The 25,737-nt window shown below is 40.2% G+C and overlaps 1 protein-coding gene across 1 annotated transcript; it reads left to right on the forward strand.

Annotated features, from left to right (window-relative positions):
* The first annotated feature begins 563 nt into the window (after window positions 1-563).
* LOC135257307 (5-hydroxytryptamine receptor 1E) lies at window positions 564-21,981 on the forward strand. Its single transcript, XM_064339917.1, has 2 exons — window positions 564-860; window positions 18,080-21,981. The coding sequence occupies exon 2, from the start codon at window positions 18,183-18,185 to the stop codon at window positions 19,338-19,340; it is 1,158 nt and encodes a 385-aa protein (XP_064195987.1). The 5' UTR covers window positions 564-860; window positions 18,080-18,182; the 3' UTR covers window positions 19,341-21,981.
* Window positions 21,982-25,737: the final 3,756 nt, after the last annotated feature.

Genomic DNA, 25,737 nt, shown 5'->3' on the forward strand with positions numbered 1-25,737 from the left:
CCCACATTACTTACTAAGAGAGAGAATAGTCAAAACCCCGGGATTGAAAGTCATTCCATGATCTCTTCAGTACATTTATCGGAGAATGGGGCATATATTAATGGGTTAAATATGTTTAAGATGGTCCATTTGTCCGGTGCTTGGGCAAAGCCTGCAGAACGAATACCTTCCAGCTTTACTCAGAGATGTAAAGTATATGTGCGCGTGCGCGTCAATCTACAGCGACTTCATTCTATCGATATTAATTAAAAACGTTTTGAGAAAATATTTTCCATGTATTAGAAAAACACCATACCACTTTTTGTATTGTTTTCATGTAATGTTTTAGTCTGCTTAGTTTGTACATAAAGTGACGAAAGAGATCCAACAGGGCAATTTACTAAACCAAATGTGGGTTATCACTTGGATCTTGACACCTGCCTTTGCTTACTCCGCGACCATTACCCAGAAGAAAATGTAATGCATTCAATCTGGCAAAAAAGTGCCCCCTGGTGTTTGGTTTCTCTCTGAATTAGTAGACAACCTTGACGTTTCGTGTGAGGAAAACCGCTGCAAGGACCCCCTAAACGCTTATTGACTGATTCCCCCCTTTCCACTCTGCAGTGAGTCGATAAGAGCGTGGACAATACGCTCAGGTGAGCGGCTCTTTTTCTTTTCGCCGTGGATTATTCTAAGATGCCTGCCAGCTCTGTGAAGGAACACCTGATGAGTGGCTCAGTCCATAGCCTCAAGAAGGCACGGAACATTGCTTATTATATCGTGCTAGCTTCATAAGTCATAGACGGGAAACATTTTTTCTTTAAGAGACATGCAAATTCGAAATGGATTAGACTGAAATCATCTCTTTAAAGTACACCAAGGTAAGTAACACATTCTAGTTAAACTAAACATTAAGTTGTAATCCAGTTATTCATAGATAATACCAAACTCATGAAAGAACTGGACGACGATGAAGCAATTAGGCTATATTTTAGTATTTCAACTGTTGTCCACGAGACTTATGGTTGAATTGAAAAGTAGCTAAGTATACTTATTGAACCGTTAATTATAGTCCAGGTTACTAACAAAACAGATCTGCCTAATGTCGGTTAGTTACATTACAGAATTATTTATTTATATATCGAGTTGCATTGTTAAATCCTTTCACTGTATTGACTAGAGTACAGGGTACACTTTCGCATTACTACTGCTGGTAGTCTGCTCTTGGTGTCCTTTTTGTGCAAAAATACCCCGTGGGATATTGATGTAGAAATCTTCAAAGACAGATTACATGTATCTTTTATTTATTGGTATCCCCCCCCCTTTTTTTTTTTTTTTTTGTCTGTTCTGAAATACAGTGTGTGTGTGTGTGTGTGTGTGTGTGTGTTTTGTCAACGCGATTTTTTCTATTCGAAATAAGCTGACCCTAACTGATAAGCTTGTTGCGTGTATTCAGTGTTACCGGTGGAGTGATGTGTATTGTTGCCGGGTGTCTGTGTTACTGAAATTATTCGGCATCCCCTGGTCTTAACTCTTGTTTTAATATAAATGTATCACCTCACATTGCCGTTATTAAACACGTCTATTCTTGGACCCAAGAGTCATAAAATTTGACTGCCAGGAATATAACAGCAAAATTGATGTAATTAATATGATTGATATTACTGAGCAATGAAGTGCTGCTTCCATAGTCTCTTGAAAATAAGCCAGGATGAAGCTAATTTCAGTGTCTGCAAGCAATGACTACATCAAAATTAAAATCATAAAGCAGCCCATTGGTCTGTATGTGCTACTGAGGTCAGTTATGTATATCAGTAACATTTGACCTTCTCTTGCTGAAAAAAGTATCTTGGAATATAATGTTACAATTTCAACATTATTAAAAATCTGCCAAACTACAGTAGAAATCAGTAACAAACCTTGCTGCAGTTTAATTATATATTAAATAAAATGACCATTGACGATACTACTCACATTTACATATTTTGTTCTATATTTGCACACATTTTCTAAGAGAAAATGGTGACACTGTAATTGAAACATCATGAAGCCTGCGTGATGCTACCATTAACTTGACATAAGACATGGCAATTCCCAGCCATTACAGTGTATTGCAGCTCATAACAAATGACAGTCATATACAGAGAATTTTGCAATGCACGTTTCAGAATAACTGTGGCAAAGAGATTGCAGTATATGTTATGTTTAGTGTAATAACATCTATCGCAAGCTGTAATATGCTGACATGGCTGCTTATGAAAGATTTTACGCCATGCTTATGACAGTGTAATGATGGCTTCATTCAGGTAAAATAGTACCAGCATTGCAACTTTAGAAATAGTTATAAGTTGTTGTTAATATTATTTTTCACTTGGAGTGACCCTTGTTAGAACTAAGATGTTTTACCCCTAGCAAATCAAGTTCATATGTTGACAATAATTATTTTGTTTACATTGCATGTTGACTTCCAGACAGATGGTCATTGTCAAATAATTAATTTGTCAAACAGGTCTACACAAGTATTTACAACATCAATACTCATCCCCCCATGATATTAAAACATTGATTTTTTGTTACAGATGCATGTTCAGCCTCTCAAATATATGTGGTCTGTGCATGCAGAGACATGACATTTAATCTCCAGGTATTAATGTGAACCATGTTTCACAGCCAGAAAGTCTCTTTTTATTCCAACAGGAAATGTTTGGAATGTCTTGCAACCCCGTACCCTTTTAAAGTATGTGTTGTCCTCCAGTTGGTACATCAAGAAAGAAAATAGGCTACTGTATTGCACACGTGGAACATTTTCTTGCCTGTTAGAGAGAGGATGTTATTTTCAGTTGAAAAGCCAATATAACCTGTACACGGGGTTAAGTTGTTTGTTCTATTGCAATGCCTCTATTCCCAATAGCAATAGAAAAGATTTGAGTACACCAGCCAACAGAACAATCTTTGCAAATTTAAACTGAAAACTACTCAATGTTTTGTTACACTGTCCATCTTGAGGTTATAGGAATATCAACTTATTCAACTTATATTTGCTTTTCTGCTTACCGTCAATGTACAATACACCTGAGTGCATGCCAGGGGAGCCGTTGTTAGGAAGGTCACCTTTTGAACCCACAAACTGCCTCAAAAGTCATACCTCATTATATTTCATATGTATACAATATAATGTAATGACTGCTGCTACATTAAGGTTGGGCAGCTCTGCTCCTTAATGGACAGACCTATGTTTAACCTTTGAATTAGAAAGTGACTTGTACCTGAGGTCAATCTTTCCAGTTAATTCATTTCAATTATACATTTCTGGCCTGAGTTAAAGGTAAAATGGGGTGACACTGGGTCTGCAAGGACTGGAAGTGAACACCTGAATCGGTGCCAACAGTGGAAAAATAATGGGTTGCCAAATGTATACCTATTATATAGTATGCAGTGCCGGAATGATTTATTTAATATGTGGCCAATATAATATCTGGGTACTCTGTTTTGTCATGGGGGTTACTGGTGTGCATGAAGGTGATGTACTTAGACTGCCTACTGTAGCAGTGTACAGACTATTTTCTTTCACAAGTTCTGTATTTCACTGGGTGGTGCTGTGGAGTCCCTATTGAGAAACTAGGCTATTATCCAAGACGATGCAAGCTGAAATCCCTGGTGGACCCCATTGCTATTGATCCCCTGAGCAAGTTACTTAACATGAATAGGTTCACTTAATATCCTGCTGCATAAATGGGATCATGCTATACAGCATACAAACATACAGAAAGTGACACATTTTCTGTACTTCACCACATTGGATTTGAAATAAAACAATGGATACGAGCTTAAATGCAGATTGTCAGCTTTAATTTGAGGCTATTTACATCCATATCAGCTGATCCATGTTGGAATTACAGTCCTTTTTATACATAGTCCCTCCGTTTTAGGGGACTGAATATAATTGGATAATGACTGCTTCGCTGTTTCTGGGCAACCTGTGTGTCATTGCATCATTAGGTCATGCACAAACAAGCTTACTAAAGGTCCAGAGTCGATTCTAGTTGTGGAATTTGCATTTAGAGTGTGTTGCTGTCCTCAGCATGAGGAACAAAGAAGTTTCAAGGAGGGCATCATAAGACTGAAAATTCAGAAAAAATTGATGAGCGACAAAGCCAAAACATTGGGTGTGTCAAAATCAATTATTTGGTGCATTGTTAAGATGCAAGAGCACACTGGAGAGTGTAGTGCATCTAGTGATGTTTATGGGTAACAGACCTCATCTGTCATGGTTCCTGGATGCCAGACATGTGTTGTTCCCCCATCCTAAATCTGCCCATGTTTACCCTGCTTAGCTTACCTTCTTTGTTACGTGGGCCTTACCTGCTTCTTTTGTGTCAGGTTGTTTCACTTGTTCCCTTGTTAGTTTTTCTGTTATTCTTTTATTAGTTGATTAGGTTTCCTCACCTGTGTGTCATTAATCATTAGCCTCACCTAATTGTTCTCTGTATTTAGGTTCACTGTGTTTGTCTTCGCTTGTTTTTTGTTGCCTTCCCACGTATCCTCAGTCTGTTTTCTAGCGCCTGTCTTTTGTGGATTCTGGTTTATTATATGTTGCGTTAGTTAGCTCTTCTCCTGTGGTTTCCCTGCATTATTTGTTTTCTTACCATGGTAGTTTTTAGCACTTTGTGTTCCCTCCTGTGTGTTATTTTGGTTCTCCTGATTAAAAGTGTTCAGTTTGTTTATCTCCCCTCTTATGTGTTTCTCTGCACTTGGGTTGTCCTAGCTCCACGATATGACAGTCATCGAATGCAGAAGATTTGCAACCAAATTCTAAATATGATGACTTTATTTAAAGTTGTTTTCTCCTAATACTTTTGGTCCCCTAAAATGGAGGGATGATATATAAAAAGGGCTGTAGTTCCTGCACTGAATATGCATGAATTTTTTTTGCCCTCAAATTAAAGCTGACAGTCTGCACTTTAACCTCATTTCCATTGTTTTATTTAAAATTCAATTTCCTGGAATACAGAGCCAGAACTACAAAAAAATGTGTCATCATCCAAATACTTACAGACGGCACTGTATATGTACACTGTACTATGTCTGGACAGTGGTATTTCCTAAGCATATAAGTAATGTTTTGTCATTTTAGCTGTTGTTCATTAAGGCTAAATTATTTCCTATATTTCAGATTGATCCTAATTTAAAGTGAGGGTCATTTTGGTTTCAACTGAAAATAACGGAAAAAAAACATTTGGGTAATGCAGATCTCCAACTACTGGTAGTATTCACAGCATGATTAGTGGCAGCGTGGGGGAATGACCACGAAGAAGTTACTACAGACTACGTTGAGTATCAACATCCAGACACTCAGCTCACTAAATCCACCCAATGTGTAACAGTGTGTGCTTAGTTAGTCCCAAAAGAGCGTTAACAACAGTGGCCTCCTCAGATTCTACATCTCGTATTCTGGTTGGCTATTGACAACCAACTGTTGAGCATTGAACCAATCACAATTTCAGCTTTCTATTGAAGTAATCACTGTTGCAGAAAATGTACAGCCTGTACTTTCACCATTCAAGTGAAACAGATGTGAGCAATTCAGAAAATGGATGCAGATTTGCAGGGCTTATATGTGAATACAAATGTGAAATGTGAGCAAATGGTTCGGTCCATAATTTAAATTAATTAAAGTTAAATTGAAATTGTGCCATTAAATGGGTTCAAGCTAAATTGGAAAAGGCTTCTAGTACCATTTCTCCTTCCTGACTGCAATCATTGTATCTTTTGTTTGCAGACCATTAAGGATGGACAGTCTGACCCAAATTTTGTTGTCCTTTACCTTGAATTACAGAGAAGAGAGATGTGTTACCCTGCTGCCTTTTATAGTTTTTCTTTTTTTTTTTCTCCACAAATAATTCTGTGGGCAAATTCAGGAAGGCACTGCTTGTCCCGTGTCACCTAGGAATGTCTGGTAGCGAGTTTCAGAGAACTTGAAGTCATGGTTAGCTCTGGGCTGTCAGGTTGACATGTAAAATTTTGAAAGTTTGAGTGGTCTGCAGTTTTTCTCCCAGGAAAACAGGCTGTCAGCCTGCTCACTGAGGTCAGGCCAGCATTGGCCAACACTGTGTTACACAGTGTAATACAGGCTTCGATGTCTGGCCCACTGCTTTTTCATTTTTTCTATTGAACCTTTATTTAACTCGGAAGTCTCTTGAGATATTATATCTCTTTTACAAGAGAGACCTGGCCAAGACAGCAGCAGCAATAAGTAAACATTAAAATGAATAAAACACGGAGTGCACATAACAAAGTAACAGTAAAGCAATTAGGACATTAAGTACTATCACATTACAGTATTTCACTCAGAGCAAGGTAGCCTTGTCTATGAAAAGCAATGAAATTCTTCTCTGAGAGTTTTCTAGGATCATATGTTTAAAATCCTGAATCGAGGGCAGCGTCTCCAGCTTTATGCTTTCCGGTAGATTATTCTGAGCCTACGGTGCTTATTACGCCAGGTGCACAGATGATGTGATGGTACTCCAGAGTTCCCGGGCAATCACACCGAAATTCGATGGCCTACTGCTCTGGCTTACCCCCGGCACCCCGGGGCCCTCGGCTCTGACAGGTGAGGCACGGCCGTGAATGCCGCCGGCCAGCTTCCTTGCCCGTCTAATCTCATCCCGCCATTTTCTGTCCCCTTTTATTATTTCTGTCATCTCCATTTGTCTGCCTAATGGAGCTCCCTGCCCGTGGGATGGGTTTCATTAGGTACAGGAGATTGATAGCAACTGGAGCATGAAGAGTCAACAGTAAAGGAGACATTTAAAAATCTTAACAGCAAAACAGACAGAATGCAGGACTTAAGTCGCATCGGCCCGTATTTGGACTGGAGTGGGTTTATTTGCATTCATTCAGTTTTTTGTATGGTTAAATTTTTAATCAATCTGGTAGCACGATATATCGTTTAAAAGTGTTAAAAGCCTACCTCTGTGAACTATTTTACAATGTCAATGTTTTTTTCAAAAGTGGTTACTTATTTTGTAATGCGGGGTGGCAGGAGAGCCTTGGGGTCCTCTCCATCTATGCGTTTTGGAAATTCACAGACAACATGAATCACAGTCAGTGTTTTATCACGGCAAGGATCCAGTGAACAAAATCTCCAGGTATTTTAGTCCAAAAAACATGCTCAGTGAAGTATTGATAGAATGGCCATTGTTTACTCAGAAATTTTCCTGAAGAATTAAAATTGTTGTCCATTTTGCCATTACATACATGCCGAAAGTATTGTGTAAATATGAATGTCATTTTCTGTGGTATGCACTTGTTTTATGTTGCTTTGGATTTAAGCGTCTGCCATATAAATGTAACGTAATGATAGACTCTCTGAAACAAGATGAGCCCTCCTACAATTTTCTACAATGATGACCTTGACAGTGTAAGTTCTGCCCAGTAAACACCCAGCCAATTACAAACTAACGGTGTATAGTTTGTTATGCTTGCATGAAAGGACACAAATTGTTTCACCTGCGTAAACAAATCAAAGTTTTTCAGTATGTATGCTGCAAATGTTACACACCCTCAAGAAATGTTCTCGAGGCTTTATGCCTCAATAGGTTGTTGTTTTTAAAAATTTATCTTCTCTAAGGAGAAGACTTGAATTTTGGAGGCCTTTGAAGAAATCACTCTTCTGAGTGAATATTTCTGAGAAGGACAGTGAAAACAGCTTTGACTCCACAGCAGAGGGCATGTACAATTAAGGACTTAATCCCATTTTATATCACTGAGCATCAAAATATATTCTAAAAATATATTTATTATTATTCAGTACGCTTATAAATAAGGAGTAGGCCTGATTTTGAATAATAAATGTTTCATGTGAAATTGTGGAACGTGTTTGACATGTTGATGGGGGTGGAGTATTTGATGAAAACTTCAATAAATTGACCTTAATCAATGGATTTGTAAACTAGTAGGTGAATGCAATTATTTTCCAGAATCTTCCAGACCGGCTGCTCCCAGACGTGGCTAGGGGAGAGGAAGGGGGGGATTGAACCCCTTTGACTCCAGGATTAAGCCTGGAGTCAAAGGGGTTCAATAATAGTAACCACTTTCTGCTTGGTCTGTCATTTTCAGGGTTTAAAAAAGGGGTCAATATAGAAGTCGTTAAATGTATTTCAAAAATTTGTCATAAATATATTGCATGTATAGACTTTACATGTGTTACATGTAAATGAGTGTGCTTGAAAGACTCAAGGAAGCACAGTGAAACATCTGTAGGATTTATTACACAGATCTGCTTTCCGGTTATGGCCCGTTCCTCCAGGCCTGGAGTGTCATGGTCACATATTATCTTAGAATGTCCAGAAGCACATTTACCAAAGTACTTTTCTATTTGATTTCATGATGGCGGTCATCTTGATGCTGTGGTACATTATAAAATGGTGGGTAGACTTTGACTTGAACAACATATATTTTTAGACACTGGCTAGCCAGTTACCTACTGTAACATAAAGCCATTGATTTTAACAAGCAGATTTAAATGAATTTCATACAAATGTACAGTTGTGGAACCTCTCTAGAATAGCCATTCCATGTGGTTTTATTGAAGCAAACTGCAATTTGTTGTACATGAATAGAAATTCTTGTACGACAACAAAATACATTCCCTTGAGAGATGTACTGCATATGTAATGTAAATCAGTCACATGATCTTTTCTTGCCTCTTCAGTTGTTAGATTTTCCATTTTAAGGCCACATACTACACAATCAAATGTAAATATAAGCAGATTGAGGGGGCTACTGAGCTCTGACACAACAGGAAACAATTAGATGCTAAGTATTTAACAAAAAGTACAGAAATACCAAAGAAAAAACAACATGAATGGTTCAAAGCCAACCGGACATCCCTAGTACATATTAACATATAGCATTTTCTCATCTCTTGTTGATGTGTTAGGAACAGGACAATGAAGAGACAGGAGTGTCAGATTGTTTTTTTTAGTGCCACAGCCTCTGTGGCTGCCACTGATTTCCCATTATGATAAATGTTATTACATTTCAGAACTCTATTGCCAAGATGTCAGCCAGGATCCACAGGGTTGCGTCTGGGGTCCCTGGGCAGCGGTACTTAGACAGCGGGCGATGGGGCCTCGTATTTCTGTGTGTGAGAAATTATCCAGAGATAACACAGTATGATTCCCTGCAAGAGACCTTATTAATCTCATAGACTTGCGGCAGGGGCTCAGTTAAATCAAAGCCTTGACTCCTGTGCTGGTCATAAAGTACAAACTCAAGCGGTAGCTCAGGGTGCCTAATTATTGATGAGCAGGTTGGACATGATTTAATGCCTGCCCCTAAAATAGTTCCCTGAAACAAATGTTTATTTCTGTGTCCACATCGAAAGTAAAAGGTCTACACTGTGGCAGCAGTGGTTTAATTGTATGGAGAGAAAAAAAGAATCTAAGTGCTGAATGCATTCATGTTTTGGGGCATGTGTCCAGTAGGGTAATGTCTGCTGTATTGGTACACTGAGATAACAACTTGAGAGCAGCTGTCATAGATTCAGGGACGATGGATTCGTTGTCACAACCCCTTCCTCTTTGTACCCGATTTTTGGAATATATGTTTGGAAACTCTGAAACTTTAAGTGATGCTCTGTGGTTCAGCAGTCCTGTTTCTGGTATGCAAGAGTGCCGCGCTTAAGGTGCAAACATTGAACCATGGAACCAGGGCCAGAGAGAACCTGAGTTGCACCCTCCAGGATCAGGAAAAAAAAAGGGCCTTGCTGTCCGCTGGTCAGCAGCAATCAGTGATGTCACTCGTACTCATCTGTCCTTTTTTCACTGAGCTATAAAAGCAAAATGGTGATCCAGGACAAGGGCGCATCAGTTGCTATGCTGCGGTTGATCTGAGACTGAAAGGCAGGCTGTCAAAAATGGGGCTGTTGGGATGCACCAGAGCTCACGCACAGATGATAAGGATCCCAAAATACATTTTTCATTCCCTCTGCTGTAGCTGGCGGGGGTGGAGCTGTGGTTCTCGTCACTCGTTATCTCTGCCCTGTGCGTCTGTGTCTGCCAAGCTAGCCCATCCCACTGCACTGTCATCTGTCGCTCTCTGAGAGCCTGGTTCTCACCTGCCTAATGAGGCCCTGGTGAATGTGAGGCAGCGGCTCAGGTCTCGTGCTGGCTTGCATGCAGTGCTTGTGTGTGGCCCGCCGGTTTGCCTAAATGCAATCAGGAGTGAGTGTACTTGTTTGCCGTCTCTTGCTTTCCTGCATGCAGGCTGTAGTGGGTCTGCTTGTGGTCTGTCTTTAGCGGGCTTGTGTGCTGTCTGTAGTGGACCTGTGTGCAGTCTACAGTGGGTTTGTGTGCAGTCTGTAGTGAGTTTGTGTGTACTCTGTAGTCTGTTTGTAAAATGGAAAGGAGGAAGGGTGTGAGGTGAGAAGAGGACTGTGAATATCGCTGGGGTTGGGGTGCAAAAGAGTATGAGGGCTATTTTTGTATTCAGGACAGGGGAGATTTATTAGAGACCATTTACCATTTACCACTGGAAAGTCACCAGGGTGCATGCTGTCTTCTTTCCTTACCTATTTCAGGAGTTCCAGTCAGTATTTAAGCTGTTGACCTAAGTGTAATAATGACAGGGATGAGTTTAACAATGGTAATAGCATATTTTAATGATAATGGTAGGGTCCTTAATTTATTTCTGCTGATATGGAATCTCTGTCATTGCAATGTCATTGAAATGGCAGATTGCAGCAGGAACGGATGCCAGTGAAACCCAGCATGGTAACTTACAGTAAGCCAAGGACACTAAGCCACAAGAAACTGAACTCAGGTGCTGACACCAGCATATTATAGTGCTACGGGCCAATGACACAAGACCCAACACATTGAGCCCAGCCAATGACAGCATGATGTCACACCATTACGCAAGCCAATGATAATATGGCTCAGCACATTGATGTCCAGCCAATGATGCCAAAGTATTGCACAGTGATACGGGCAAACGACTGTGCCAAACACAGTGAACATAGCCAGTGTCACCAAGGGGTCTCAGTGATGCAAGCCAATGGCTGTGAGAACCAACAGAGGCTGAGCTGAGTTAGCAAAGTGCAGGTACTGCAACAGAACTGGATCATATAATGAGCAGTTTCATTAAAGTACAACGTCTCTGATACAGATTGCCGTCTTCAAGCGTAATTGCTTTCTGGGTAAAATGACAGATTTTTTTACAGAGTAACAGCCCTGTTTGCTGAATTTTGAAATGCGATATCCCAGTTCTCAAAGATAATGATTTCGACTTTCAGCATTCCTCTTTGTTGAAGAACAAAGACTGATTTTAGTACAGTCATTCAGATGCTTGACTGCATCTATGCTGTAAAAAAAAGGTTTTATGGAGCTGCAAATGACTAGACATGCAGCTCATGGTCGGGTCTCTGTAACCTGTGAGGAAATTCAAGTTTGCTGATGCCTCGCTGGATTGAGGACTTAGGCGACCCCTTCTGCTGTCACACGTCTGGGAGACACTTAATATTTGTCAAGCAGGCTAAATGCATACCGTGTCAAGCAGGCTAAATGCATACCGGGTAAAGTGATTTTGAAGAAATGACTGCATATCCACAGATGGATTGAGTCGTGTTCATTGGTGTCAACACTGACAACTCCCTCCACTCCTCCATTATGGGTGTCGGCTTCCACAGAACAAAAAGTTGAGGATCTTGAGAATGAACAATCATGAAGCTGAGATGATTTCATTGTTTTGTGTGATAGACATTTAAGGGACACCCATACCACCTCTTCTTTCAAGAAAAAAAGTGCTTTGAAAAGATTGACAATCACGGTGCTTTGTTTGGCCCCATAAATACAGTTTTGAAAATTTCCGCCATAATTTTTGTTCAGTGCCTACAGACAAAATCTGACAAAGGAGGAATAATGCAGTTATTATAAACTGCAATGTATATTAATTCTAAATAACGATTACAGGGCTGTTGAGGGCTTGTCCTGCTAATGTTATGCTGTAGTGATGCTCCCCGTCGTCTGATTTCAGTTCCTGACCATGTCATTGCCGACTGGCCAGCAATCCCACAGAGCAGCACATAATCAACTCTAACATTGTCCAGGAACAGGTGGCTTCTGGTGGTTTGGATTCTTGTCTCATTGCACAAGAATGTCATTGGCCCACCTGAATTTTTCACAATAGCAGTATACACAATAACATTTTCCAGTTTAATTACACATACCAAATACCACATGTACATTTTACACAATGAATTAGCATTTAATAAGAATTTGTTCTTAATGACTTGCCTGGTTTGTTTATTGGCATCCCAAAGAGCCAACAAAAATGCTCCAACACTGACCATCAGTAATGGCTGAACAAAAAAAAATCCAAACTGGCTCTTACTGGGTTTTTCTCATTGGCAAGCAAGCTATGACAAATTTATGGACTGTTCTATTGCATCAATCACTGGCCAATGTAGACTGCTGACTGGTAATCACCCATTTGCTTGGTGCATGCAACTGTTTGCCAATGCTAATAGGTAACTTTGGTCCAATTTGTCCATTCCATAGGTATTGGCGCATTGCAGAAATGTGCTCTGACATTACTGGACCATAATCAGCTGTTGACTGAATAGCACCAGTGGTTGATTACAGAACAGACAATGGGGATCCAGAATTGGCTTTATATGATCACTGTTGTATACTATATTCGGTAGTATACAACATTAAAGTATCCAGGTCACGAATACAGGGCTTTTAGTACTGCGGGAGTAGCTGGGGATGTTAATGAAAGGGTAACCCATGGAACCCTAAGAGACTGAAGCCTGTAAAATCAAAGTCTCTGTTCCCTGCAGCCAGTTTTATTCCCCAGGGGTGTAGACTCAGGGTCACAGTCAGCTAATGATACAGCCCAGACTCTAACAAGCAATGTGTCTGCTATTCGGGTCATCCTAAGCTAATGGGTTAGCGCCCTTGCTTGACTGGTCGGGAGACACAGGGAACTGTTTAATGTTAGTGGATTTAATGTCAGTGAAGTTCAATTCTTAGCATGTGGTTTAGTTAGAAAATAATGTGCTTGCTGCCATGAGTCCTTTGTTTACATTTGTTCAGAAATTGTATCAAATGATTCTTGATTATATTCTATGCAGTATTTGTCCTCTTATTTTGTTGCTTCATTTTCATTTATAGGTATAATAGTCTTATGTTTTCCATTTTAAATGTCTTGTTGAGCATCTGTGAACATGAGGGACAGACATTTCACCAGCTTATTTGCAGTGAAATATTTAGATAACATTTTTCATATGCACCATGAACAGCAAACAAAGGGAATTGAAGACCACCAAACTGTTGAAATGAAAAGGAACGTTATATATCCTACCGAAATTGAAAGCTCTCTTAACCGTCTGCAATGTTCTTCATGTTATTCTCAGAATTTGCCCTCAGCGTTTCCTCTGTTCTAGTATTTTCCTGAGGAGTTTTGCTGTCCCTTGAACGTGGGTGTTCTCTGGGGGCTGGACAAAGCTCTGGAGAAATGGCCTGAAGTTTGAAGAAACAAACTTAAAGAGCAACTTTAGTGCGGGAGTTTATCAGCCCCCCTTTTGCGATTGTTTTTGAATAATAAAGTGTAAAGTGGGCTGTGCTTGTCTGCGATGACTCACGACGTAAGGCGGGAACAGACAACAAGCCTCTAAATGTCAGGCAGATGTGTGTGCGTCTAGTTCCTGGCAAGCGAGACTACTCACGCGCTCCAACACCGCCAGCCTAAACCAACCTCCAAGTACCGGATGAAGTGGCGAAATGTGACACAGATCAGTGATCATCCATTGCCAGTTCCTACAGAAATCTAATTATACGTGGGACCGAAAACTGTGGATTAGCCACACATACTTATCACCTGTGGTTGTAAAGGTATGTGTCACATGTAACATTCTCATGCTCCTTTATTAAGGTTGCTCTTTAATAAAGGAGATCATTTACAAATAATCAGGTCAAAATCCATGCTCTTTCTCGCTTATGGAGCCAAGACCCAAAGAAAAAAAAAAAATGCAACGGTAATGCATAAATGAGTTGATGAGAAACCATTGGACATAATAACAATGTACCAACTGTCAAGCATGATGCTCTGCCCAGTAAGCTTGCTTTGATACACTGAGGTCTTGCCAGTAAGAAAAAAGGCTTAATGTTATAAAACAAAGTTGTGTGAGGGTGACAACCCTGGACTCACACACGTCCATACTGTCATTTCCAATGTGCGTTCAGATATGTAAGGACGGAGTGTAGCACAGTGGGTAGGGAACTAGACTTGTAACCGAAAGGTCGCAGGTTCGATTCCCCGGTAGGACACTGCCGTTGTACCCTTGAGCAAGGTACTTAACCGAAATTGCTTCAGTATATATCCAGCTGTGTAAATGGATACAATGTAAAAATGCTATGTAAAAGTTGTGTAAGTCGCTCTGGATAAGAGCGTCTGCTAAATGCCTGTAATGTAATGTAATATATGTGGTGGTGAGTCATCTATCCATTGATGATACGCAATATGTCTTTGTGCACTAACTTCTCATACTTTTTTTGTTCAAACATCGTTTATTACCAGAGCCATGTCTCCATGCCCAATCTTTAAAACCATTCTTCATTTATCTGACTAGTGAATGACTGTTGTTCAAACTGCATTAAAAGTATAGGTCATGAATGAACTGATTATATATTAAGCTGAATGCTGTATGTGTGAGTCATAAACGGGTCAATGATGCCTGTCACTGTGGACCGCATGTAATATTTCTGTGCTCTGATTCGTAGGCTTGTGGTTTTTGTTTTGTTGCTTCAAATGTGCAGACGTTCTTTAGCAAGAAAAAAAATGTATACCTTTGAATTAGACATAATCGGAGTGGCAGTTCTTATCATCAATACTGGAGTGTTTCTAGTCATTTTAATTTTTCAATATGAAGTCATTTTCTCCTTACATGATGTACCAAATATCAGACTCCTTTTGAAGCAGTTCTATAAGAGATATGGTGACATTTTTTGAATGGTATTATTTAATTGAAATTTGTTTTGTTCAATGCAAAATTGTGATTTATTTTATTTGGCAAGTATTTGCATCCCACAAGCACCATATCTTAGACTGGCATTCAGTCACTGTTGAGTCACAAGCATCACAATGTTGTCACGACTCAAAAGCAATAGCTAAACCTCTTGAAGATGTATAACCTGGATAACAGATGGCTGTAACAAAGAGGGACAACTTAACGTGTAATCTTAAAATGTTCTGGGCACATCTTGTACATGTAGGTGTGATGACAATGTTAATACACTAGAATGTCTGCTCCTGAGACCAAAAATAGCAATATTCTGATGTATCTGGACACACACAGACACACAGACACACGCACGCAAACAAATACACACACTCACAGAATGAGAGATGAGAACATAATTGATTTTACCTCTGCCGCCACCTAGTGGTATGAGCAATGAGCAATTACTACCACTTCCAGTAGGAAGAGGTCACATATTATGCATCTATGTATTTCTCTGTCTGTCCATTTGTCTAACAGGACAGAAATAAGGCGAAATTATATTGGATATTGAGGTTGATGAACGTGATCTCAGGATATAAACTCACTTATCTTGAGAACTATTTAGTTAAAAAAAAATGTTCACTGAGCTCAACTTTAATTTCATAAAGAGTACGTATTGGTTTTAATTATACCTCAATTGAATATTGGTGTAGCATGCAATTGGTAGCTTCTTGTCTGACACTGTCCCCATGTACGACTGTAACTGTTTTTGGAGGCTGCCCCTGATGCAAGACTTGAACACGGGCCAGGACATGGCCACGCTTCACTCTGTGGTTATTGACTTAGCTGATCTGGAGCCTGTGGTGTGAAAGCAGTGGGAACTGCGGTGGACCGTGACAATGATGACAGCTGGTTTTCAAGTGTAGGTTGTTCCAACAGCCACGTGCAAAGGGAAAGCAAAGGCAAACACTGATCCTCTTCTGATGCGTCGCACGGGGTGTTACTGCGGTTGTACAGTGCATTAGCAATTCACTTGAACCTTATCTCCATGAGCGTACATGATTTTTTGTGGGCTTTTTTTTTTCTTTTCTTTTGTTTTTTTGTTTCCTTAGGCGTCCACTTGATCATTTAGACTACAAAGCCAGTGTGGCTGGTTTGATGTTTAAAGCCGTTGGTGGTGTTTTCCCGTCAGAATGCAAACTAATCACCATGTATTGTTTAGAGCAAACACTGATGTATTTATTCTATCCTATTCTCCTGCCATATGGGGCATTCACGCTTTCTTTGCATAGCTAATATTACCCAATTGGATCTTTGCAACCAGAGCAACCATTTTCCTCTGGTGGAACCATGCCAAACCGAGCCTTGCTGGGCTTTACAGACAAGGCTGGCCAGAGTTGTCATTGTAGTATCTGTTGTATAATACTGTACATCACAGAGGATGCTGCATGCTGCAGTGATCAGACAGAGCTACAAATACCACTTGGCATTTAAAAAAGCGTCATTCTTGTTTTTAAAAAGACAAAGCTAAAAAAAAAAAAAAAACAGCTTGGAAACTATGCTTATTGTATTAAAAACACTATAGTAAAATCAAAGACTTTATCATAAGCCACTTTCCTTTGCTTTGAGCAGATATGCCTCTGTGAGAGTTATCAGTGGAGATACAAAGGGTTATTTTCAGCACTGAAGTGCCCCGTTGATAAGCTCCATTCATGTCATCAAACATTGCCCCTTGTGCTCAAAAGCGGCGTGATAATATGATTACTATTACAATCACAGCACTCAGGAATACTTTTTTCCACATCTGCCCACCAGACAACCACCAAAACAAGATATGTGTTAAGTGGAAACTACCATACGAATATCTAAATTGAACGTCTTTTTTTTTTTTTTTTCGATTTTTTTTCCCCAAGTGCCGAATTAATGAATAAAGGAAACTTCAACACACTGGGATTAATTATAGATCTGTAATGCAGCAAAACTCAAAGGAGGGAAATTAATCGCTTGCTAATGATGTCTGGAGGCCTGTGGCTGCCTGGACGTTGAGGGGAGGAACGGTGGTAACCATGGAGCCCTGGCTATGATAAACCCACCCTACTCCTGGCGGGACGAGGTCAGTCAGTTAATGGCACGGCCCAGGCTGAACTCTGTGCGAAGGAGAAGCCTGGTCTTTTCGGAGAATGCCTTTAAATAACTGTGCCTACTGTGGGCCCATAAATATGTAATTCTGCGTGTATTAATATATTAATTATATTTTCCCACTTTGGTGTGTTGAAAATCAGTAACGTAAGTTTACCTGACAACAAAGGCCCATTAATAAATACAACAGTAAGTGTTAGGCAAGGTGCATCCTCTCAGGGCGTAGCAAGTTGTGTAGTTTCATGTCAGTTAATAGTGTCCTGGACTCTCCAGTGTGAGAGAGAGACTTTCTGTGTGCAAGGTGTAAATAAAATGTGCAAAACCTCCACACTGTGATCAGGGTAGCCTCTAGGGGGAGCTGCTATTCTCTGCGAGATCCCTCCTTGGATTCTATGTCTTATTCTGTTTGGAGGCATATTACCAATGTGGATCAGCAGCATTAGAGAAGCTTCAAGACGCTTCAAATCTCTCTGATGTGTCTGTTATATAAAAGTCTGTAAAAAAAAAAAAAAAAAAGTTTCTTGTGTGCATTTTCTGGTCCTTCCTCATTCAGTGTTTGAAAGCATCCTTGGTCTATTCAATTGCCTATTCAATAAAAATAGGGCCAAAAGAAACCATTTAAAATAAATAATAACAATTAAAAATACAGTGGTGTGATGTATTAGGCAAGCTTGACAGTGCGATGTAAATGAAGGTTACTTAATCATCTGGCTGATGATTTAGTCAAAGTGCCCTGCCTTCTCAAAAGCTAGGCTTTCAGCCAAACAGCAATGAGATACCTATCCATATGGCGATTTTATCAGGATGGAATTTCAGAAGACATGTGCACAAATAAATAAAGCTTATAGATATGCTTGTGGGTTTTCAGATAAGTGGTTTGTGAATGTGTTTTATGGTTCGCATTATGAATGTTCTGTCTGTATGATGTAAGGCTTGTTCATTTTTCCATTCCAGGAAAGGCTGACAGAAAGCCCCCACCCAAACCCCCTCAGAATGCTTGCATGTCCCCGGGGAGCATGACAGCTACACAGGAAAGATGCAGTGAGCCCTGCTTGTGATGGATATGGAGGCTGAGATAGAGGGGTTCCTGAGGGACAGCTTTGGGGCCCCAAACATCACAAATTGCACGGGGTCCCCCGGAGACGGGCTCGGGGCGCGGCTGTCGACCGAGAGGATGGTAGCGGTGGTCTTCTTGGTGGCGCTGACCCTGTGCACCACCCTGGTGAACGTGGGCGTCATCACGGCCATCTGCACCACCCGAAAGCTGCACCTGCCCGCCAACTACCTCATCTGCTCGCTGGCCGTCACGGACTTCCTGGTGGCGGTGCTGGTGATGCCGCTCAGCATCCTGTACATCGCCAGGGGGACGTGGTCGCTGGGCTGGGTGGTGTGCGAGGCGTGGCTGAGCCTGGACATGACCTGCTGCACCTGCTCCATCCTGCACCTGTGCGTGATCGCGCTGGACCGCTACTGGGCCATCACCAACGCCATCGAGTACGCCCGCAAGCGGACCGCCCGCCGGGCCGCCGTCATGGTGGCTGCCGTCTGGGCCCTGTCCGTCTTCATCTCCGTGCCGCCGCTCTTCTGGAGGTGGAGGCGGGGCCCTGGTGCCCACGGCCACGCCCACTCCCGCTGCGTCATCGAGCACGACCACGTCGGCTACACCATCTACTCCACCTTCGGGGCCTTCTACATCCCCATGAGCCTCATCCTCCTCCTGTACTACCGGATCTACAGCACCGCCAAGACCCTGTACCAGAAGCGGGGCTCCAGCCGCCACCTGAGCAGCCGGAGCACCGACAGCCAGAACTCGCTGGGCCACTGCCGGGTGGCGCACACCTGCGTGTCGGGCCTGTCCTCCTCCTCCGACCCCGCCCTGGAGTTCGACCGGCTCAACGCCGCCGCCCGCTGCCCGTCCTTCGAGGCGGAGGCGGACGGAGCGTACGAGAAGAGCCAGATCTGCTCCTCGCGGGAGAGGAAGGCGGCCCGGGTCCTGGGGCTCATCCTGGGGGCCTTCGTGCTCTGCTGGCTGCCCTTCTTCATCAAGGAGCTGCTGGTGGGCCTGCGCGTCCTGCACCCCTCGCCCCCTGTGTCTGACCTCCTCACCTGGCTGGGCTACATCAACTCGCTCGTCAACCCCTTGCTCTACACCAGCTTCAACGAGGACTTCAAGCTCGCCTTTAAGAGGCTGTTCAGGTGTAAGGAGCACGTGTAGATCTAGTGGAAAAACTGTGACAGGGCTCAGGACAATCAACAGTTAGGGAACTGGTTATATGATGCAGCTGCATTCTACTCAATATTTTCATAGTCAAGCTTTCTCTTTTTTTCTTTTGAAGTAAAACTGTCAGTAAAGACTGTTGTTTCCCCAGGGTGACACATGAATACAACTCTGTATAAGCCAGGAAAGTATTCGGCCTTGAGGCTTGACTAGGATTTTTTAAAATACGTAAGCACAAACACACAGTCAAGAATCCATTCAATTTTTTTAAATTAAATGCCGAAACTTCTTAGTTATGTTGTTGTGTGATAATGCCTCTAGATGTTGCTTTTAACAGGAAATCATATTAATTGCCTCTTAATTGCCATTGTTGATATCAGGCAGGGGTCATGCTAATGGTTTTCAATGGCACTGAAGTCACTATCATTAATATATCAAGCTCATTACTCATATACTTTTAATTTCTCATAATAATTTGTACGCTGCCATTTGGCTTAATTTTATCTCTTATCGTTTATCTTTTTTTACATTTGTGAAAATAAATTAATAAAAGCATTTGCATAATGTTCTTAATGCAAAAGAAGAGTTACAAAATTCTAATGACATCATTATTAGACATGCAAAACCACATTTCATAATGTCTTGAATCACTGAATCTTTTAAAATAGCAGTTTTGCCTGAACAATAACTGATATATTAAACATTAGTCACTGAAACAAAATTTGATGTGCCATTGATTAATCATTCCAACAACCTGTGCACTCAGGAATAATCAAACATGCGATTCATTTTTTGAAATTTATGTAAATCATTGAATCGAATCTGAATGATAAATTATGAATGATTATACAAGAATTTAACAGCAAGGTTGCTCCAGTGGATTTACTTGATCATTTACATTTAGCCACATGTTTTCATCAAGATCATATGATATGTCTTCATCTGGGAAAAGATGGGAGTAGTCTCCTTGCATCTTTGGGAAAATGTTCTTGCATGAGACTTTAATTCTTAATCCCTGGTGTGACATCATAACACGCTTCATGCATTGCCTGATGTCGTTGCTATCATATACCTATCTCGTCTAGGTGGAGGAAACTTCCGTAGAGGTAAGCAATGCAGAGGAATGGATCATAGCCAGCTTGTGTTTGCTTTAACATGGAAGTATTTATTACAAAAGAAGTAGGACCAAGTAAAGTTGTCAGGTTATTATTGCTACTTCTGTCAAACTACAGGTTAACTGAGACTGATATTGCTATAACTGTTTGCTTGTCTTTAGGTTTTGAAAATAATTAGTACATGTAATTTATGGTCAGTGTACCTCAGAAATATGCTGTAAAACCAGACTACGCTGCACATTCCATGTTAACTTGCAAGTTCTCTGAAGATATGTCCCAGTGACAGAAGCTACTATTAATATCTGCAGGGTCACTTGGACAACCAGCCAAGCCACTCATGTTTATTTCTTTGTTCACGGCGTGACCAACAAATCAGGCTCAAAGTTCACAATTGCACTTTAAGTGCACTTTAAGTGATGTTGGCTCAGTGCATGGAGCCGTAATTCCCTCAGCATCCATGTCCATGCCTAAGCCCAGCACGTCGTTGTAAAGTCTGCTCTATGCCGTCAGACTCTGCCATCTCCCTTGCAGCCTTTCATATTGCATTAAGAACATTATACATTACATCTTCTTCCATGCTCAGAAGTAAATGCAATTATCACTGATAAGAGGTTTGTCTTAGCCAAAGTTATCAGAGTGTAGAATTTTGGAAACATAATTGTGGGGAAAGGGAATTTGCTAAATGCACTTGTATACATTATATTTCCATTTTTAGTGAGCGTTTTCAACTGAATTTGGGGCTTTGTGGTGAAGGATTTGAAAAGGCATACTGTTGCATAAAATGTGTTTTGAAAATAAAAAGAATGAGGCAAGCATAAGAAATGGAACATCAGAAATCATCCTTGAAACGTTTGCTGAAATAGAAGTAGTTGCATGACACAGATAGCTCAGAATGGCTTTTTGGTACTTGTGGGACAGAAAACATGCTGATCTGTGGCAGTTGTGTCAATAGCAACACTCAATCCAGGATATAAAGGATGTAACAGTGCAGCTGATCATTGTCAAAAAGGAAAAAAGCACTGAGCCAGGTTTCTTATTGATTGGTGGTCATATTTCCAGCTCATAAAGATAGGATTCATCATTAAATGTGGTAGGTGTCCTGTTTTTAAATCAAAAAACATGTTTGCTTTTCCTCAGTAATAATGGAGGCCTTTATGACCAGCAATGTCTATGAAATTTCAATTCTTATCAAAGATAAAACATAGCACTGAATCCCTTATTTTATTCTGTGTGCTCAATCATTCAAAGATATTTTCAAACATCCAGAAAATGTCCAACAAGCTACATTCCTGGGAGCTTCCATGTTACTCATGTTCACACTTATTGTAAAGCATTTTTCCTTTATTGTTTATGGTAATATTATTTCTTCAATGTAACATATTATGATTTAAATTTTCTAAACTCTTCAGAAGAGAAGTGCCTCGTCCAAAACATTGTTTTCAGTATATATTAGACAAAAAGCTGTCTCATAGGCAGACTTACTTCCTGTTATTTGGGATTTTTGAGTGAACAAGTTTATTATTCAGTAGGCTACCATTGCTTTGTGTTTATTGTATCAAAATTGTATATATATATATATATATATATATATATAAGGTCAATTGAATTCACATTGTTAGATCATAATTATAGTCTTATTTCTGATGTTACTTTGGTGTTACAAGTACCAGGCACAAGGTCAAAGGAAAACTACATAGCGTCCACACACTGAAGATTAACGTGGCATATAGTGCTGTAAAAGCGATTAAAATAAGCACTTCATAGCATTGAATCTCAACGGTTGCATACTGTTATTGTTCCTTAATCGGTTCTAATGTCTCAAAACCCCAGGTTTCATATTTCTGTTTTTCACTTAACTTTCAAGATCAGAGCACAAAACCATATCACAGTGATGTCTCCCACCTATGTGTCTAATGGAGTAGTCGGCACAATGCCTGAATGGCCAAAGTCTATATACAGATTATAAGGTAAGTAAGCCTGTTAAAACATATTATGCCCTGCAATAGATTGGCGACCTTTCCTGGGTGTATTCCTGCCTCTCTCCCAAAGCATGCTGGGATAGTTTCCAGCACTCCACACAACCCTGACCAGGATAAGCGGGCTAGGTAATGGATGGATGGATGGATGGAAGACATATTGTGAAGTCAGGAAGGAGATTTTATTGCGTGCCATGTCATACTTTTCTCTGTTTTTTTGAGAGCCATGAATGATGTTCTGGGACCTCACCATCAGGAATCTGTCTCATTTCAGAATACCAAACTATCAAAAATTTGTCAAAAATAACACTAACACACAAAAGTTGAATTCAAATACGCATGTTGAGGATATGATTTCTTATTTCTGAATATTAAATTGCACTCTGAAAGTGATGTTTGTCATATATTAATTTCCATTACAATGTCTGGAGGAATGCATGCATGCCAGCCCAATAGCTAAGGTGCAGAGTCAAAAGAGTGTTAAAACTTGAATAAAGTAAGTCTCGTCAACTTGGTATAGTGGTCCAAAAATAATAAAGCTTTAATGCGGCAGTTAATGTTTCGGTTAGCAAGCTGAAACGTTAACTGTGCTGCATTAAAGCTTTATTATTTTTGGAGCACTATACCATGTGTGCGAGTCTGTTCATATATTAATTTCTAAAATAACAATGTGGATACACTATTCCATTGAAAAGTTCTAATTCATAATGCCCTTCGTTTAGTGTCTAAACAGGACTATTCATACCTGAGAAGCATCTAAGAATAATCACCATATTGAAACGGAAGACCGGTCGCACTGCCACATGAGAACCAAAAACAGCATAAAGTCTTCTGTTGCACTCATTGGTATGTGCTGTAAAAAAAAACAGTTAATTTTATCATTATCTATAATACTGTTATACTGACACACTCTCTTTGAGCGTGGTGTGTGAAATCTACCATATCAGCTTTGAAAACAGATCTAAATGTTATTTTTTAAGAGGTTTACAAATAGGTTTCCCCTCAGGAAATTGAAAGTTTTGTATCATTAGTCCTATTGAACTTAATCGGTCATAACTTAACATTGCTTGAGATTGTAAGAAAATTGTATGGAAGGCATTCCATTAGGCTTGCAAGAAAGCATATCAAAGTGTTTAAAAACATAAGAGATTACCAAATATCTAATACATGTAAATACACATTCCATTTTCGTTTTTTGTTTAAAATAAGGGGTATATCTAACTTGTATTTGAAATTTTTCATTTACAATTTAACTGAAGGTTTTGCATCTATCTCATTGATCTCATAGCAAAGCTATGGTTTCACAACTAATATAAAAGCGGAAACTACTTTTAGTAGGGGGTGTGAAATGTTTATACCCTTCATAAGGCAGATTTATGTTAACAATAAAGCAAGAGCTAGTGGAATACAAATAGGCCAGTTCTAAAAGACAAGGACACAGAGGTGCCAGAGCACTTCTTAAGGACTCCATGGCAGCAGTTACCTGGTTACCAGATCACTAGCTCACCTCGACTAATTCCTCCCCTGCCTAGGAGGGACATTGCTGTTGGACTCATGAGAAATCTGGTTCTCCCAATTATTTTAGTAAAAGAAAAACTTGTGTATTTGGGTTAAATGTGTCAGCCAGATGTCTTTTGTTTTTTAATGTTATATTATTTGCAAACAGAACAGTATAATTCAAAGCTCTTCGAATATGACAGGACATTCTGAACTATACAGAATTCAAAAATAAAGGAGAAAAGGGATAAATATTGCAGTCGCTCATTTTCTCAGTTAAATCGCAAACTTGAAAATAACGTAATCACCTGGCACCCTTCCAAGCATTTGATGCATAGATGCATAGACGCTCCAGACCTCAAGACCAGGCTGGACCCCAAAAACCACTATGTGGGTTTTTTAAAAAACCCCTGTGGGTAAAAAATTCCCATGGAGGAACACTGCCTTCCAAAATAAACATGTACGTACCACACAGAAAGACACATGCTTGGGGACATGGCACTAACAAAAGCCTTTTCACCAATACTTGACAATGTGTCAAGTCAATACTTGACAATGTGTCAATTTTGTAGGACCTAATGTACAGAATGTGGATTTTTCTGTGTTGTGAATGCAAATAGGAAATTCTGCAATGACAAGACCTGCTGGACAAAAGCAAGCATGTTTCAGTTTTTGGTTTTGTGCAACATGTTTTCCCCAGATAACAATGTCGTTTTCATGCCTAACAATTCATAATTCTATTAAGGGACAGAGCCTTGGTTCAGCATGTACAGCTCTAACATTCTAAAATACTGGTGTGGTACAGCACTTCAGTAGCTGGATTTGGACATCTCAGGGTCTAATTGTAGTCGGGGTATTTTTTTATTTTTTTTACCCTTTTGCTGGGTACTTAACTTGTATTAATTTAGTAAAATCAAACCCTCATATGTAATAATTAATAAATAATAATTAATAAATAAATAAATGAAGCTGAGCTAGGGACTCGGGATAAGGGTGTGGGCTAATCTAATATGTATGATTTCACTGTAGCAAACCACTTCAACTATGCAAAAAGGTCTGCGATTTTACAGCCATGGCCCAACACAGCCTTGCACCCCCTACCTTTCTGACCTCCTTCAGGAGTACAACCCAACCTGCACTTTACCCTCCATTACTGCTGGTCTACTCACCGTCCCTCCCACCCGACTCACTAGACCCCGTGCATGAGCTTTCAGCGCTGTCACTCCAACACTCTGGAACTCCTTTCCCACTCACATCAAACAGGCAGGTCTCCTTCAAAAAAACTGCTCAAAACACATATGTTCACTCTGGCCCAAAATGTATAACACTCTGGTTTCTCCTTGTTGTTTACTGTAATGTCTCCCTTTGTTATTATTGTAGTGTTTTTTTTTTTTTCTTATGTTAGTTAGTTAGTTAGTGCATTATCCTGCACTTTATTTAAAGTAAATCTCAGTCTTAGAGCTGTATTGAGACCTTTCGTATTGTCCTGTTTCACTGAGTTATAAAAATGAGGTAACACACATTTAAAATACATGCCACAATGGGCTATTCAATATCTATAATTCAAAAACAATAATTGTTCGAAAAAATAATAAATTACAACCGTTTTGCCATGCTAAAATTGTATGCTGCCGTTTCTGCAACAGAACACCGAGGCTAAGATGATTGGTGGTGTTTTCAAATTGCTCGATCACTGCAGTTGACATCTGCTCATGTGATTCATAATTTCAGATATTATTATGTCACGTGACAGAACGTGAGTGTTTTTTCCAATCTTACGTCTTGTACGTGAGCGATTCTGGTCAC

This window comes from Anguilla rostrata, chromosome 6 (assembly GCF_018555375.3).
Source record: "Anguilla rostrata isolate EN2019 chromosome 6, ASM1855537v3, whole genome shotgun sequence".
Taxonomy (NCBI): domain Eukaryota; kingdom Metazoa; phylum Chordata; class Actinopteri; order Anguilliformes; family Anguillidae; genus Anguilla; species Anguilla rostrata.

Excerpts from the sequence above, each read along its gene's own strand:
- LOC135257307 (XM_064339917.1), top strand. The coding sequence starts at position 18,183 with ATGGATATGGAGGCTGAGATAGAGGGGTTCCTGAGGGACAGCTTTGGG.